The sequence below is a fragment of the Bos indicus genome, chromosome 8, assembly GCF_029378745.1.
Source record: "Bos indicus isolate NIAB-ARS_2022 breed Sahiwal x Tharparkar chromosome 8, NIAB-ARS_B.indTharparkar_mat_pri_1.0, whole genome shotgun sequence".
Taxonomy (NCBI): domain Eukaryota; kingdom Metazoa; phylum Chordata; class Mammalia; order Artiodactyla; family Bovidae; genus Bos; species Bos indicus.
Genome location: NC_091767.1, coordinates 86,024,993 through 86,042,562, shown reverse-complemented (window position 1 = coordinate 86,042,562; position 17,570 = coordinate 86,024,993). Strand labels below are relative to the sequence as shown.

The 17,570-nt window shown below is 43.8% G+C and overlaps 1 protein-coding gene across 2 annotated transcripts in view; it reads right to left on the bottom strand.

Moving 5' to 3' along the window:
* Positions 1-17,570, bottom strand: part of ROR2 (receptor tyrosine kinase like orphan receptor 2) — a 237,531-nt gene that overhangs the window by 54,545 nt on the left and 165,416 nt on the right. For both annotated transcript variants that reach the window (XR_002181323.2, XM_019966617.2), the window contains exon 2: positions 2,311-2,388. Coding sequence is in view for 1 of the 2 variants with exons in the window: in XM_019966617.2 (XP_019822176.2) it covers positions 2,311-2,388 (78 nt within the window). In the remaining variant the exon portion in view is untranslated. The remainder of the gene's footprint in view (positions 1-2,310; positions 2,389-17,570) is intronic.

The window sequence follows — 17,570 nt, the reverse complement described above, 5'->3', positions numbered from 1 at the left end:
GTGGAATTCCCCGTGCTATACAGTGGGTCCTTATTAGTTATCTATTTTACATATAGTAGTGTGTATATATCAATCCCATTCTCCCAATTTATCCCTCCTGCCCCCTTCCTTCCTGGTAACCAAACATTTGCTTTCCACATCTACGACTCTATTTCTGTGAATTTAAACAACTATTCTGAGGCCAGAATGTGGAAGTTCCTTGTGTGATCCCAAGAGGTTCTTTCAGGACACAGAGGGACATCTATTCCACTCAGCTGAGACTGGTGGACTTGAGTCATTTCTACTCAGTCTCCAGGAGACCCAGCCTTGGGCGCGTGGAGGTGAACACAATCCTGAGGGGACACAGGGACCCTCAACATGCAGGGGGCTGAGAAATTTCTGGATGTCTGGGCTCTGAATAATGCTTACAAAAAGAAGCTAAACAGAAATAAAGTAGCTGTTTTAACAGTTAATTATTATACACTGAACTGCGTGCCCGCAAATTTTACATGTTGAAGCCTTAAGCACTTGTGTGGTAGTGGTGCCTCATTTGAAGGTGAGACCTTTGGGAAGTAATTAGGGTTAGATGAGGTCATGAGGGTGGGATCCCTATAATGGGATTCGAGTCTTTATAAGACAAGAAGAGACCAGAGCCCACTCTCTCTCTCCCTGTGAAGACACAGCAAAACCACACTGTCTACAAACCCAGCATGCCACTAGGACCCCAGCAATGCTAGCGCCTTGATTTCAGACTTCCAGTCTTCAGGGCCGTGAGGAGTAAACGTCTACCGATTAAGCCGCCCAGCCTGTGGTGTTCTGTTGTGGCAGCCTGGGCTGACTGAGGCAATATGGTGACAGGGGATGAAGGGAGCAAAGCACCACATCGTCAAGTGACTGGGCTGCATTACAAGAAATGGTGTCTACTGATTTTCAAATCTAAGATGCCTACAAAGTGTGCCAAGTGAGCAGTGATCTTGGCAGTGACCTCTGGGAAAGACTGGAGCAAGAAGACAAATAACCTGCGCTCTGGTGACCTGTGGAGGAGGGCCACTTGCCCACCTGAGGCACTCCCTAGTCTGGACAATTACATCTGGAGAATAGCCCGAGAAGACCTTGTCAGCAGGAGACTTCATGGCCAAGCCAGGAGTCCAGGTCCTAGGGCCCTTCAATCTCCTTCTTCCCTTCAATCTCCTTCTTCCCTTCAGTGGCCATCTGTCTACCCCTGCCCTCTCATCTCCCACCCACCCACCAGTTTCTGACAAGCTCCACCCAGCTTTCAAAACTGCTTCAGGAGGCATGCCACTGCACCTGATACCAAGCAGGACCCTGTGGAACTCCTGGGCACAAAAGCCTTTCTGTATGCCCCCATTTCTTGATTACAGGAAACAGGTTTCATTTAGCCTTCATGATGGGGCTTCCCTTGTGGCTCAGCGGTAAAGAATCTGCCTGCCAATGCAGGAAACACAGGTTCGATCCCTGGGTTGGGAAGATCCCCTGGAGAAAGAAATAGCAACCCAATCCAGTATTCTTGCCTGGGAAATCTCATGTACAGAGGAGCATGGTGGCTACAGTCCATGGGGTCACAAAACAGGTGGACAGGACTTAGCGACTAAAAAACAAGAGCAGCCTTCATAACTTTGCCTGAGTTCCAATGGGCAGGTTCAAACAGTTGCTAATCAGGGAAGGGAGGAGATGCAGAGACAAAGGAGGAGCTGTCAAAAAAACAAAACAACACAACAATAGTGCAACTTTGGAGTAGGGTCATTGTTCCTCCTCAAGTGGTACACATAATAATATCTCTGAGCTGTTATGCAGATATTGAAATCCCTACCAGGTAGGAGAAGTTAACAGAATGCTGCTCACAATCTTACAGATCTTAGATCAGTTGGAACCAGAAGATTGACGGTGCTGACTCCTACTTACCTCACCACCAATCAATCAGAAGAATATCCACAAGCTGATCACTCCCTCTTTGAACCATGAAGTTCTTTGAACCAGAAATTCCTATAGAACTTCTCACTTCCCACTCCAGGTTGGGACACGTAGTCTTGAGGACATTAGCCTGCTGTGGCCCCCTTTGCCTGGCAAAGCAATAAAGTTATTCTTATCTACTTCACCCCAAACCCTGTCTCTGAGATATGATTCAGTGTTGGAGTACAGAGGTGGAATTCAGCTTTACACCCACCCATGGGGCAGCACTGGGCCATGGGAGACCCTGACCATCCATTTCAGCAGGCCAAGCCTTGAGCAGAGTGGCACAGTGAGTCACTCTGCATGGTACTCTGAAAACACATTCAAATGCTTGCATTCAAAGAACACTTCACGGTTTACCTTTCAGAGTTGGAACAGGGCTGTCATGTCCATCCAGTTGTCCCAAAGGGTCACTTGAGTCAGGAACTTCCGCTTGCCCTGGGCAAAAGAGCATAGCACACACATTAATGAGATTTCTCTTCAGGGCTTTATTCTGCTTTTCATGCAAAGACAATAGTGTTTTAGCAAAACTGCCCGATGTTTATAGTACACCTAGAGTGTTCTTGCCTGGAGAATCCCAGGGGCGGTGGAGCCTGGTGGGCTGCCGTCTATGGGGTTGCACAGAGTCAGACACGACTGAAGCAACTTAGCAGCAGCAGCAGCAGAGGGATAAGGTGTTTCAGTAACATTCACAGGGCTTTTGTAGCATCAGATTTGGCCCCAAAGCAAAAGTGATTCCTGCAATTTTGCAATCATTCTGCAATCCCAGGCAAAATGCAAATGCTTTACAGCAGGCATGAAGGAAGCAAACATGTGGCCCAAGTTTCATTTTGGGAAAAAGAAAGATTAAAACACCAGCTGGCAAAATTAAACACTTCTGGAGCCAGAGTCAGCAGGTGGTCCTTCAGATATAGGCCTGTTATAATTCTGAATAAATTCAGATTTGGAGAGTTTCTTCAGCAGCTCATTCCCTCTTGCCCACCCCAGCCCCCAGACTCATTAGCAGCCAACAGCCAAGAACTGATCTACCCAATAAGCATAAAGACAGAAGTTTCTCATCTTTATGGCAATAGTAACCTCACTCCCTCAGAGACAGTGTCAGCAGAAGCAGTCACCCCAGAGTCATAAACACCAAGGGCAAGAGCAGAGCTGGTTTGCTCAAGTGAGAGTACAGCACAAACTCATGGGTCCCCTGTCCTGAGATGCCAGGAGGGATGGGTAGGTGTGACTGATGACCTAGAAACCGTTCGGGGCCTCATATAGTCCTTTCTTAATATCCCAGTGCAGTTTGCTTTGAAGACTTCCACCCCATACCTTGGCCTTGACTGGGGTCCCACTGGTTGGAGGTGGGGGATGGGGGTAGAAATGGTGAAGCCATATGTTGTCAGGGTGACTCTGCCAACACATCTGGATGAATCTGGCTTGACAGTATCAAAGAGCGGGACACACATGTGATGGCAAATGATGCAGCTTAGAAGGGAGAAAACCCCGATACATACTGCAACATGGGTGGGTTATTCTGAGTGAGATGGACACAGAAAAACAAATAGAGTAGTCAAATTCATAGACAGAATGTAGAATACTGGGTACAGGTTGCTGGAGGAGGCAGAATGGGCAGTTAAGTGTTTGATATGGACAGAGTTTCATTTTGGTAAGACGAGAAAGTTCTAAAGATGGATATTGGTGATGCTTGTACAACAAGGTGAATGTACTTGATGCCACTGAATTGTGCATTTAATAATGGTTAAGATGATAAATTTTGTGTATTTACCACAAAAATTAAAAAAAATTATTATAAAAAAGGTAGTTTATAATTCAATATTGGGCCACCCAACTTGTCTCCCTTAAATGAGAGCGAGCATTTATGCATGCCTCCCTTAAATGAGAGGGAGCATGCATAACAAAACACCGAGACACTTCAGGAACCCCCTCTGCCAACCCTTAAGATGAGGCCTTACTCAAAAATCTGGAGACCTAAAAGCGGAGTACAAGTGATTTTCAGACAGAAGTCAGGTACACAAGATGCTTTAAATTATTTAGCTCAACAAACACTGGCCAGTTTACACTCACGGGTACCCATGTGTCTCAGTTGATCTTCTCTGCCCACTTGTTCCTAAATCCCAGGACTTGCGAGGTAACAACATCAGCTTGCAACGCCCTTAGAATTCAGGCCCAATTCCAAGCAACCAAGAGGGGAGATTATTTCTGAAACGGGCTCATGGCTTTTCATTCAGTTACGGAAGATTCCTTCTTTCTGTCACTGCTAGTCCAAACTTACCCACGTGTCAGAAGTCACACATTCACACCATCTTTCATAAAACATCCTTGATCAACCTTTCAGAAGTAACAACTTTATTCTCTAAAACTATCCCCTGAACCATACACCTCTCCTATGGCAATCACATCATCCCCTGAATCAATAGTTGCATATATTTTAATTCTCCTCAAGGGACTGTAAACAGCTAGAGGATATCAGCTGCTGCATCTCTAGTGAAGACTGAAACCCAGACAGAATTCAGGGCTGCAGGACAGAGACAAGCATAAGCCGTACAGGCCAATCAATGTGGTTCAGTTTGGGTTTGAAATTTTAAATTGGCATGTTACACATACCATCACTCAGCACTGTTTAAATGTAGAGAGACCACAGGAAATCAAACACACTTGTACTATATACACACATCTGAAAGAGGAATAAAAATTATTAACTGCTTAGAAATTGACAAATGGTGTGAAACAGTCAAATAAATACATACTCTGTAGAAAAATAAGCACATTAGCCCAATTCCACTGTGCAAAAGAGCCCCAGCTCTTCCAAGGCAGCTTTCAATTTGGAAGCATAAGTATTTTCGTGTTCCTCTGAGCTGGGGGTGTGGACATGCACACTCTTCATGGGAGAAGAGCCGGAGGTGATACAAACGCTTCTGTTGACTCATGAGCAGATGTCATCCCCCCCACCACCACCACCCACACACACACACAGAGACATGCAAAGTCCCTTTTGAAATTAGAAATGCTGAGATTCTCCCTGAATATGTTGCACTGATCAGTACCTTCCCTGGGAATTGATTTTTAGTTTCTTTCAGCCTTAAGATTTACTCTAGGTAAAATTTAGTTTGGATATTTAAGCAAAAGAGTATCATCTACATATTTGGAAAAACAGGTAAAATTCACTAATTTTCAAGGCTAATATCAGGGACCCCAGTCTTTGGGACTTAGATGTGAAAGTGTGCAGAGCCTGAGCTCTAGCACATTTCCTCTGCAAGTCAAATGTGTGAATAAATTCACAATATCCAGTCATTGCGGTCCTTAGAATTGAGGCCTTAAGTTCCAGGAAAACTAGGCCCTGTTGTTGCTTCCTAACTGAGACATAAGGGCACCATTTACAGTCCGAAGTAGACCTAGTTTTATATATATACAAAAAATCATCATTCTCCTACACTGTAGAATGGCTATCCTTATTCGAGATGCTGCACCTCCAACAAGTGAGAACAGGGTCTAGTGTCTCAGCAGATTCCAAGAGGAATTTTCCTGGCCCAAAAAGGGTCAAGAACAACCAAAGGAAAAAAAAATGAGACAAACACAAAAACAGAAACAATAAAAACTGTCACCCACTATTAGTTACATGAAATTATATAGTAATTTAAAAGTCCTCTTTTATTTTCTTTTTCAACATCTGTACAATGAACAAGCACCAAGTCTTTAATTGAAATAATTCATATATCACAAATTTTAGCATTTTAAAGTCTGCCAATTGAGTGGTTTTTAATATTGGGTTGTTCAACAATCTCCACTATGTAATTCTGCAATATTTTATTACCTCCAAAAGAAAGCTTATTTCCATTAGCAGTCTCCCCCACCAATCTCACCTCTCCCAGACCCTGTAACCACTAACTTGTTTTTTTGTCTTTATGGATTTAGTACTGGGGCCACTTCATATAAATGGAATGATATCATATGTGGCTCTTTGAACAAACATTAATTTCATTAGATTTTTTAAATGTCATGCCCAAAAAGAAAAGGAAAAAAAAATGCTGGAGAGAAGCACATTGCACTAGGTGATTAGCAAAGGCCTTTAAATGCTACATCAGCACATCAGACCACTGCCCAGACCCTGTGGGAAAGTTTTGGCTGCCTAAGTAGACAGGATGTGGAGGATGCATGGAGACACAGCAATGACTAATGGATAAAAGACAGAGAACTAATGAAAAGCCAGAGAACCAGGACTACTGGTCCACAGATGTGATGGTTTAGGAGCTGAGAGTCTCACTGAGAAGAAGCCAGCACACGTTCACATTCCTGCTGCAGAAAGACACAGCTCATGACAAGGACAAAGGAAGCATTTCTCCACCTCGCGTTTAGGGGCCACTGCTTCTCCCCGGCTAGCACGTTCTTCTCCAGGTCACCAAGACTGGACAAAGGACTTCTATTCTCCTTCTTCATCCCATGACCCACCTTGGCAATCACTGCCAGTCCAGTTCAGGCAGCGACTGGTCCAAGGTGGTGAGTCAAGTCATGCCTTCCACATGGCTGTCCTGAGAGCTTCTTTATACAAAGTCCCCCTTGGATTTACCGGGTGCTGGTATGCTTTCCCCCAACTGGCTAACTGAAGATGGGGAAGGCCTAAAGAGAGCAAAAGTTCTGGGAGGACTCAGCTGCCCTAACTCCTCAGGACTTAATTATTGTTTTCTGAAATGAGGTTACTCCTCAAGGCAAATTACAGGTCCTTCATTCTGGTAAATACTAAAAGCCACGCTACTAAGGCCACACATGTCCATTAAGAATGTGGATGCTCTAACTTTTTCCATTGGACATGAGTGAACTTCATCTAAAAAAAAAAAAAAAAAACCAGCAAAACAATGTAAAGCTACTGGAAAACTCAAATCTTTGATCTCATCAATCAGGTAGTGGTGATTTATTGGCTCCTTATTGGTTTTTTGATGTTTGAAGAAAGGAGAGTATTTAATATGAAAAAAAATTAACTGTGACTCATTGCCTTGCAATGATACATTAAGTGTATAGTTTGATCCAGGTCAAAATTATACTTTAGGGACTTCCTTGGTGGTCCAGTGGTTACGACTCTGTGCTCCCAATACAGGGAGCACGGATTCAGTCCCTGGTTGGAGAACTAAGATCCCACATGCCACAGAGCACAGCCTAAAAAAATACAAATTCATAAATAAATAAAATGTTTTTTTTAAACTACACTTTGAAGCTTAGAGCAAAGACTGACTACAATGTGGTAACCAGGGTGGGATCCTAGAATAGAAAAAGGATTCCAGGTAAAGTTCAAAGAAAGACGAACAGTATGGATTTTAGTAAAGAATAATGTATGGACAGAGGAGCCTGGCAGGCTAAGTCCGCGCTGTCACAAAACAGTCAGACACGACTTAGTGACTAAATGACAACAACAACGATGTGTTGATCTTGGCACATCTGCTGTGACAAATGTACCACACTAAGATTTAATATTAAGAGGGGACAGAGTGTGAGGAATATGTAAACTCTTGACCTACCTTCACACAGTAAAAAGTTTTTTGAGGAACAATTATACATCCCATCACATTGGTCAAGCTCTTAACCAAGGCTCACAAGTAAAGAAGAGCTGTAAGGGGGGCTCTTCCCTGGTGGCTCAGTAGTAAAGGATCCACCTGCCAATGCAGGAGACACGAGTTCAATCCCTGATCCAGGAAGATCCCACATGCCGAGGAGCAACTAAGCCCGTGTGCCACAACTACCGAGCCTGTGCTCTAGAGCCCGGGAGCCACGACTACTGAAGCCTGCATGCCCTAGAGAACGTCCTATGGAACAAGAGAGGCCACCACAATGAGAAGCCCACATTCTGCAACTAGAGGGTAGCCCCACTCACTGCAACTACAAAAAAGCCTGAGCAGCAATAAAGACACAGCAAAAATAAAACAAATTAAATAAATAAATAAAATAATTAAAAACATTTTTTTAAAAGAAGAGCTGTAAGAAAGATCTTATTTCCAAGTGGCCTTAATGGTGCAAGACAGGCATAAGCACTAACCATGTGAACAAAATACAACACAGATTCACAGGATCTGATACAGGTTGTTCAAAGATTCAGTAGCATGCCAGGGAATGTTCAGCAACTAAATCACTTTTGAGTATGTAGGGTTTTGAGCTAAACTGTATGTAAATTGTCATGGCATGGTGATATCAGCTCCTAACCTAGTACTTGGCGTGTGTTCTTAGCAGCACTTATTAATGTCCTATATATTCAGGGCTGAACCAACTGGTTTCCTCAGAAGGACCATATGAAAGGATGCATTGTTGATGTCGCTGGGCTTGTTAAGAAGTCAAGGTTTCCCACAGCCCTTCGACAGCTGGATATGCACACCCAGCCCCAAACATGTACAAATTCTGAGTAATCAGAAACTGTGCCCCAGACAAACAGGATCTTCTGCAGACCTCTCAACAGGGTCCACTGAAATGACATCTTGATTTAAGGCATCAGTAACATAAAAGAAATTCAGATCCACAAAGTACAAGTGGGTCTGTCCTGATTTCCAGGCTCCTTTCTGGTATTGTACCATGGCTACCTCATTAAGAGCAGAGACACGATTAAGAGAGAATTTACTAATGACATTCAACTCACACTCTTAGATTTGAGTCCATGTGCTACTCTGCTTTTGATTTGTGTTTCTCTTTAAAAAAATGTTTTGTTATTCAGATTATTCATTCATTAATCTCTAACCTGTTCATCTGAATCAGTACACTCCTTGTGATTTAATTAGATGCAGTCTCTGGCCTATTTGGACAACTTCAAAGCAGTCTCCTTTTAATTAGAGAGGGTATTTCATTCACCAAAGCTTGGCATTTTTGGATTTGGTCATCCTAAATGAAGGTATAATTTCCAGAATATGAGAACGAACAGCAAGCAGTCAAGGGCACACGGGCAAAGGACCACAGCCTGGAAGGAAGACGGTGTGGCATGCTGGGTGCCTCCGGAAGGGCAAGCATGCATTTTATGATGAGTTGTGCTGCGTGAGAAGTCAGTATATCCACTGGCAACTGGAAATGTTCATCGTGTGTTCCAGAACAATCACTTAGCTCAGCAACACGTCAAATCAAAAACATCCGTGACGCTGGAAATGCAACAGTTAAGGAAAAAGAACTAATAACTGGAAAGGAGCAGAGTATAAAATCCTAAAAGGTGAGTCCATTAGCCTGGGAACTGGGCCAGAGAAAGTATGTCCACAGTAAAGAGACTCGATAATGTTTCTGGGAATGTACTCAATAAAATGTTATACCGTGTGTCTCAACGGCCAGCTAGAAAACCACACAGCATTCAAGGTGAGCTGCCAGTACATAATCGGCAATCGTCTTAACAGTTTGCAATTTTTCATTTCATTATTTTGAACTGCAAATTGAGTAAATATTAGCCTCTGTGTCTACATTCCTTAAAGGGCAGACCTAACTCTGCTGTGGAAATACAAAGTTAAATCCAACAGCCTGAAAATGGAGTAAGCAGTGCCTCTCACCAATTTAACCTTTGCTGTGATTCTACTTCTACAGCAAAAATATCAACCCCTCCCAAATGATCCAGGCACAGACCCAATTCCCTCCAATATTGCTGTCATAATGCTTTTTCTACCTCTGTCACAGACAGCCCCCCAGAACCCTCAACAAAGGTCCCACTGTCAAGGCCCAAGTGAATAGCTGGTTAAAGTAGGGATGAAGCTGCTCAGGAGGCTGAATTGGGTCCTTTCATTGATCTTCTCTCTTTCCCAACACCTGCAACCCCTGGCCATGGTGGCATGGGGCTGGGAAGCCAGGAGCCTCCACCCACAACATATGTGATTGGGAGGGTGAGACCCCAACACCCTTCACTACGACACAAGCCCCTAATCCAGTGATATTCCTGCTTGTTACTGCAGCAAAACTTGCACAAAGGGAGCCAACAGAAATGCCAGGTAAGTACTCCAAGCTCATTGTTTCCATTTGGTTTTACAGAAGACTGTTTGGAGTATCAGTTATTCCCATGCACACAGGAATTTTTTTTTTTTTTTTCATCTCGAACCTCTAGACGGTGTTTAATTAAAGGTAGGAGGGAAAAGATTAAAAAAAAATTTATAGAAAAAGAGACTGTGTATTATCCCATGATAATGCTGGAGGTTATTTTCTGTTTGCTTCAGGAGAGTTAAACTCCTGTGCTGCAGGTCTAGCAGCCTTGGAACCCACGGTTGTCTGGAGAAATCTCATGGTGCAGTGAATGAGACCCATAGGGAAACGGTTCCAAAGGTTTGTAGCACCCTCTTTCAGCCAGGAATTTGTGTTCAGGATGTGTCCAGAGGGGCTTCCTTGGTGGCTCAGATGGTAAAGAATCTGCCTGTAATGCAGGAGGCTTAGGTTTGATCCCAGGATCTTCCTGGGATCAGGAAGGCAACTCAGTCCTGTATTCTTGCCTGGAGGATTCCATGGACAGAGGAGGCTGGTGGGCTACAGCCCATGGGGTTGCAAATAGGTGGACACTAAGCACAAGCAAGCACAAGCAACTAACACTTCAATACCTTCAATACCTACGTGGCCAAAGGCTGTTCTCATCCCCAGAGCAAGTCAACCAGTTGGCATAATTGAAAGCAGAGGTTTTGTTGGCAGTGAACACTTTGAGTTCATAGAAACAAACAAGGATGCACATCTGTTATAATCAAAGATGGCAGCAGTGAATTTTTGTAAAGGTAGCCCATATATGAGTTTGTTAGGGCTGCTCCAACAAAGTGTCACAGCTTGGGTGGCTCAGACAACTGTTCTGGAGGCCAGAAGTCCAACAGCAAACTGTTGGCAGGGTTGTTTCTCCTACAGCCTCTCTCTCTGGCTTGTAGATGGCCAACTTCTCCCTGTGTCTTCACATGGTCTTCCCTCTGTGTGCATACCCCAGTCACAGTGGGTGCGGGCCCACTCTAGTGACCTCATTTGAAATTGAATACCTCCATAAAGAACTATTTCCAAATAAGGTCACATTTTGAAATACTGGGAGTTAGGATTTCATTATATCTATTTTGAGGGGGACACAATTCAATTCATAACGGGCAGTGCTATTTATCTTCAATAATTAATAATATCTTTATAATTAAAGATGACTTGAAAGTGATTTTTGCAATTGCATGGAGCAGAGAAAGCCTCAACAAGAAAGAATAAACAGGGGACCTGGACTAAGTACAGAGGGGCTGGGTGTGGGCTTACCCACATGCTGGAGGGACCTGCCAACAACCTGCTAATGACTAGCACCCCAACTCTTTCATTTTGAAGGTGTCTCCCTGTGGCTGCCCTCAAATAGACGTCAGCTGAAGACACTGCTGTCCTCTGAGCTTCATCTCCCCAAAGTTTCCAGCAGCAGCTGTGGCATCTTACCAGATCCCTCCCTCTCAGGCTGGCATTCCTTCTTTCTCATAATATTTATACCACCATCACTCTTCCCAAAGAGCGGCATGGCAGGCCCAGAGGGAATGCCGTGGTAGGATGTAGAGCAGTCGTCTGACCATTTTTGGTAAGGACGCTGCTCAGCTTTTACACAGGGCTGCCCACTTTGCATGATGCACAGCATTCTCACAACTCCCTTCACTTGACTTTCCATGTTTGGATCCCCTCCTGCCTCAGTCCCTCTTGCAAGTGTCTCCTCGTCTCTGGCCCTGTAAATGCTGGAGTGCCCCTGAGCTGGGCCTGCGAAAGCTTCCCCCTCTTTCTGTACCTGTCCCGTTAGTGACCTGACTTCAAATGACAGCCAAATGCCCACAACTTCTCAGTGCACCTTTCCTGGCTGGACCTCTCCATGGAAAACCAGGCTCAGAAACGGGATGGCTTGCTTGCATCTCCACTTATACATCTAATAGACACATCATGCTTAGCTTGTCAAAACACAAATGCAGCTTTCCTCCACAGACCAGTCACCAGAAGTCACCTGGTATGACTCCCCTGCAGTCACCAGCCTGCCTAAACTCTGGCTCCACCCTTTCATGGGCTAAGGCCACACATCCTGGTTATCTCTGACTCCTTTCCCTCTCTTACCCTACATGCAATCCATCAAGAAACACTATTTAGGCTCTGTCTTCAAAATGCATCAGAATGTGATGCTCTCACCCTCCCTGGTCACACACAGTCCCAGCAGCTCTGATCCTGCTGGATCACAGACTGCCCTCCCCCAGACCTCCGTGGGTCCATTCTCCCCTTCCACTGCTGTCTATGCAGCAGAAACACTTGACCTGTAAACAGAGCATCAAACACTATGGCCTGTGATAGCAAGGCAAAAGGGTGAGTAGAAGAAGATACATATTCAAAATATCTTGCATTGTGAGATCCCACTTATTCCACATTCATAAACGGGCAGAGAGGCATCTGTAATGATGGAGGTGAGAAGACTGGTTACATTGGGGTTGATGGTCAGGAAGAAAGGACACCCTATTCAACATGCCAAACACTTCCCTTCACATTTATGTACACAATCCTGCTACTTACCCTGCTTCCCATTTTTCTTTCCCCCTTAGCATTTCCAAGAGATGATGATCAGTTCAATGGTTTGATTCCATTTCCTCATCCTGAGAGCAGGAGGTTCTGCCTGTCTGCTCACTGCTCTCTCCCCAGCCCCTGGAGCACACCCAGTGGTTGCTCATGTGATGAATGAATGAATGCATGCTTCCATGCTCAACAACTCCAGCACCTTCACATCCCCCAGAGGAGCAGCCAGAGCCCCTTCTCCAGTCACTCCACAAGGGCATGTGTGTGCCTGCATACACACACACACACACACACACACACTCCTGACCTCACCTCAACTCCTTTCCCCTTCACTCTCTCGGCAACAGTCTCAGCCCCTTCTCCCTCTGAGGTTTGTATTTATTTTTCCCTCTGCCTGGAAAACTCTTCCCCGGGCCTCTCTCTAACTCCCTGATTACTTCCTCTGCTCCAGGGTTTGCTCATAAACAAGACCTCCCTTGGAAGCTCTTATTGAAAGCTGTCCATGTATGTCTCATATCAGAAGAGGGTGGCCTCCATGCTGGGAGCCTCTGGGAGACCGTCTGGTGTCCACGATTTGGAACTCTGGCCTGCACGAGGCTCTTTATGACCATGTGAGAAGTAAAGAAACACTGCTGTGTCCTGGGACCATCATGCTCAGGTGTCAGGAGAGTCCTGAGTTTTACCTCACATTTTGAAGAATGGAGCTCATAGCTGTTCCAGGTATGGGCAGTGCGCACTGCACCAGAGCCTCTTCCTGCATCCTGTCAGCTCCTTTTCCCAGAGGCAGACAACGGTGCTGTAACTCTGCTCCCCCGGGACAGGCTGTAAGATCTGGTCCTCCAAACCACTAATGAACACTGCCCTGTTCAGTGGACCCCAAACCTGAGATTGCTGGCAATGCCCCAAGGAGCGCCACCAGGCCCATATTCCATAACCTCTCTGACGACACACTCTTTCGAATGTGCATATACATCTTTACAGAGAAGGCAATGGCAGCCCACTCCAGTACTCTTGCCTGGAAAATCTCAAGGACGGAGGAGCCTGGTGGGCTGCAGTCCATGGCATCTCGAAGAGTCGGACACGACTAAACAACTTCACTTTCACTTTTCATTTTCATGCACTGGAGAAGGAAATGGCAACCCCCTCCAGTCTTCTTGCCTGGGGAATCCCAGGGACGGGGGAGCCTGGTGGGCTGCCGTCTATGGGGTCGCACAGAGTCGGACATGACTGAAGCAACTTAGCAGCAGCAGCAGCATACATCTTTACACTCCAATGAATTGAAAAGAATCTTTTACAATTTTAAAACCATCTACTCAACCATAGAAAGGATCAACTGCTGATACACACCTCACAATGGGTGCATCTCACATACATCCAGCTAAGTGAAGAGGCCAGACTCATGGGGGACATACTAGAGAATAAATTTTCAGAATGGTGGTGTGAGGATATTGATGAACTCACTTTCCCTCTCAAACAACAAAAATATAGGCAAAATGACTAAAACCAACCATTTAAGAACTCAAATAATGCACCAGAGTCACGGAACAAGCTGAAAAATCATCTATTCAAGAGAAATGGCAGACCCTTGCCAAGACAGCAGGGTTGTGCTGGTTTAATGTGGGATGTGACCATCTTCCTTCCCTCCCCAGCAGCCCTGCAGGTGGCCGGCAGAACTGAAGCTTTTGAAGCTCTGTTAAAAGTGCCATCCTAGAGGCACTAATTTGTCTAGACTTGCAGCACCCTGGGAAATCTCTAGGTTTGACTCAGAGCTGGGCTGGGCTGGGGACGTGGGGAGGGTGGCAGGTGGTGCTATCCCTGGGGCATTACCCAAACAACAACAAACTGCTGGCAACCCCTCAGCTGCCTAATGCTGTGACTACAACTGCAGTAAACTTTAGCCCAGCCCAGAATTTAAATGGAAATCCAGAAGTAGAGGACCTCAGGGAACTTTAAACGTGCCAATGTATTTCCAGGATTGAAAAGGTCATGCTCATATGGAAGGCTATGCACATGCCCAAGAAAGACCTGGGAATGGAGATGACACCAGTCTCTTGTCGCCAATGCAATCAAGAAGTGACAGCTAAGGCTGATGTTAGATGGCATGCCTTCTCACAGGATCCCCTTGGCAAAAGGTGCAAGAAAATCTCATGATCAATGAGTGGTTGATCACACAAATATACTTACTTGGATGTCATCCCTAGGAATCAGGCCTTAAAGATGTAGGAGACCTTATGTTAAGTGTTCTTACCACACACACAAAATAACAATAATTATAACCACAACAATAATAACAACAATATATAAAGAGAGAGAGAGGAAGCCTGTGGAGAAGATAGACATGTTTATGGCACAGATTGTGGTTATGGTTTCAAGGGCATATACTTATCTTCAAATTTATCAACTCATATACATTAAATATGCACAGCTTTTTGAATGCCAATCATACATACCTCAATAAAATGGTTTTAAAAGTAACTTAAAGATGATAGATAATTCAGTGTTTATACATCAAAGGAAATATAGAAACCTCAGAATTAGCAAAGGAAAACCACTAAATAAACGAATAGTATCAGAGAAGGCAATGGCACCCCACTCCAGTACTCTTGCCTGGAAAAACCCATGGACGGAGGAGCCTGGTGGGCTGCAGTCCATGGGGTCGCTAAGAGTCGGACATGACTGAGCGACTTCACTCTCACTTTTCACTGTCATGCATTGGAGAAGGAAATGGCAACCCACTCCAGTGTCCTTGCCTGGAGAATCCCAGGGATGGGGGAGACTGGTGGGCTGCTGTCTATGGGGTTGCACAGAGTCAGACATGACTGAATCGACTTAGCAACAACAGCAATAAAATAAAAAACACTAAAAACATCCAAAATGAAACCAAAACAAAATGACAGCAACAACAAAAAAACTTTGATAGATTTAAGGAATTTGCTAACAGAGCTGTTGAAATATTATCTAAAATGACAAATTTAAAACAAAGAACTAAAAAGACATGTGAGGAAATAGGGAAATATGCCACATACATAGGAAACAAAGAAAAACACCCAACAGAAAATGGGGTCCCTGAGGGGTTAATACAACTATAAATATATTCAAAGAAGTAAAGAAAAGAATAACTAAAGAAGTAACAGAAATTACAACAACTTTATCTCAGCAAACAGAGAATATCAATAAAATCACGGGAATTAAAAGACTCAAAAATTAACTCTACAGTTTAAAATACAATAACTGAAATTCACTAGGTGGGCTCAACAACAGATTTGAGTGGATAGAAGAAAAAAATCAGTGAACTGGAAGACAGTTTATTAGGAGAGAGACTAAACAGTCTGAGAAGAGGAAGATAAAGCAAATGAAGAAAAATCACAGTGGCTAAGAGACTTGTGGGACACTATCAAAAGTACTAACACATACATAATGGGAGTCCAGAAGGAGAAAAGAAAGAAAAAATACCAAGAAATAATAACCAAAAACCTATCAAATTTGATTAAAAGTACACTTAAAAAACTCAAGGAAATGTAGGTAGGTCTACAATATCCACAATTAGACATATGATAACCAAACTGTTGAAAAACAAAGAATATTGAAAACAGCAAGAGAAGTGTCTGATCATGTACATGGAATTCTCAAGAAGATTAACAGCTGATTTCTCATCAGAAATCCAGTGTGATGACATACTTAAAATGTCAGGGGAAAAAACACCATCAGCCAAGAATTCTATGTCTAGCTAAACTCTTCTTCAAAAATGAAGAATTTAGGTCACTTCCAAATAAATAACAACAAAAGAAAAAATCTGTTATGAGCAGATTGCTCTACAAGAAATAGTAAAGGGAGTCATGGAAATGAAATAAAACAACATTGGAAAGAATTCTAATTTATACAAGGAAATAAAACAGTACCAGAAAGGTAACTACACAGATACTGTGCAAGACAATATAAACATATTTTTTATTTATAACTCTTTTCTTCTATTTGTTTTAAAAGATTACTGCATAAAACTATAATCATAAAACTATGTCAATGGACTTAAAACACATAAAGATGAAATTTGTATGAAATAATAGTTCAAAGAAGAGAGGCAAAAAGACTAATGCTGGAGCAAAGTATTTACTTTTGAATTCAGTTCAGTTTAGTTCAGTCGCTCAGTCATGTCCGGCTCTTTGCGACCCCATGAACCACAGCATGCCAGGCCTCCCTGTCCATCACCAACTCCCAGAGTCTACCCAAACCCACGTCCATCGAGTCGGTGTTGCCATCCAACCATCTCATCCTCTGTCGTCCCCTTCTCCTCCTGCCCCCAATCCCTCCCAGCATCAGAGTCTTTTCCAATGAGTCAACTCTGCATGAGGTGGCCAAAGTACTGGAGTTTCAGCTTCAGCATCAGTACTTCCAATGAACAACCAGAACTGATCTCCTTTAGAATGGACTGGTTGGATCTCCTTATAGTCCAAGGGACTCTCAAAAGTCTTCTCCAACACCAGGGTTCAAAAGCATCAATTCATCAGCGCTCAGCTTTCTTCACAGTCCAACTCTCACATCCATACATGACCACTGGAAAAACCATAGCCTTGACTAGATGGACCTTTGTTGGCAAAGTAATGTCTCTGCTTTTTACTATGCTGTCTAGGTTGGTTGTGGGTTGATGTACCTGGCTCTCATTCCTTGTCCAGGAAAATGGTAGCATAATATGTCTCCAATCATATCTTCTAGTCCTATTTTCTACTTTCCTCAAGCATAACTCAGAGGAAATCCTATTTCTGCCTATAAAGTATCAAAGGTGGACTTTGGGATGCAGGAATGACAGATAACCACCCAAAGAAAATAAAATCCCCTCCCTGCTTATCCACAGGTACACATGGTCAAAACTTTCCTTCCAAGGAGTAAGCATCTTTTAATTTCATGGCTGCAATCACCATCTGCAGTGATATTGGAGCCCAGAAAAATAAAGTCAGCCATTGTTTCCACTGTTTCCCCATATATTTGCCATGAAGTGACAGGACCAGATGCCATGATCTTATTTTTCAGAATGTTGAGCTTTAAGCCAACTTTTTCAAGAGCAAAGCAAGATTAGGACTATACACAGCCACTCCTGATCACACACAACTTGGGCTATTTAGAACTGCTAAAGCTACATAAGAAACAGA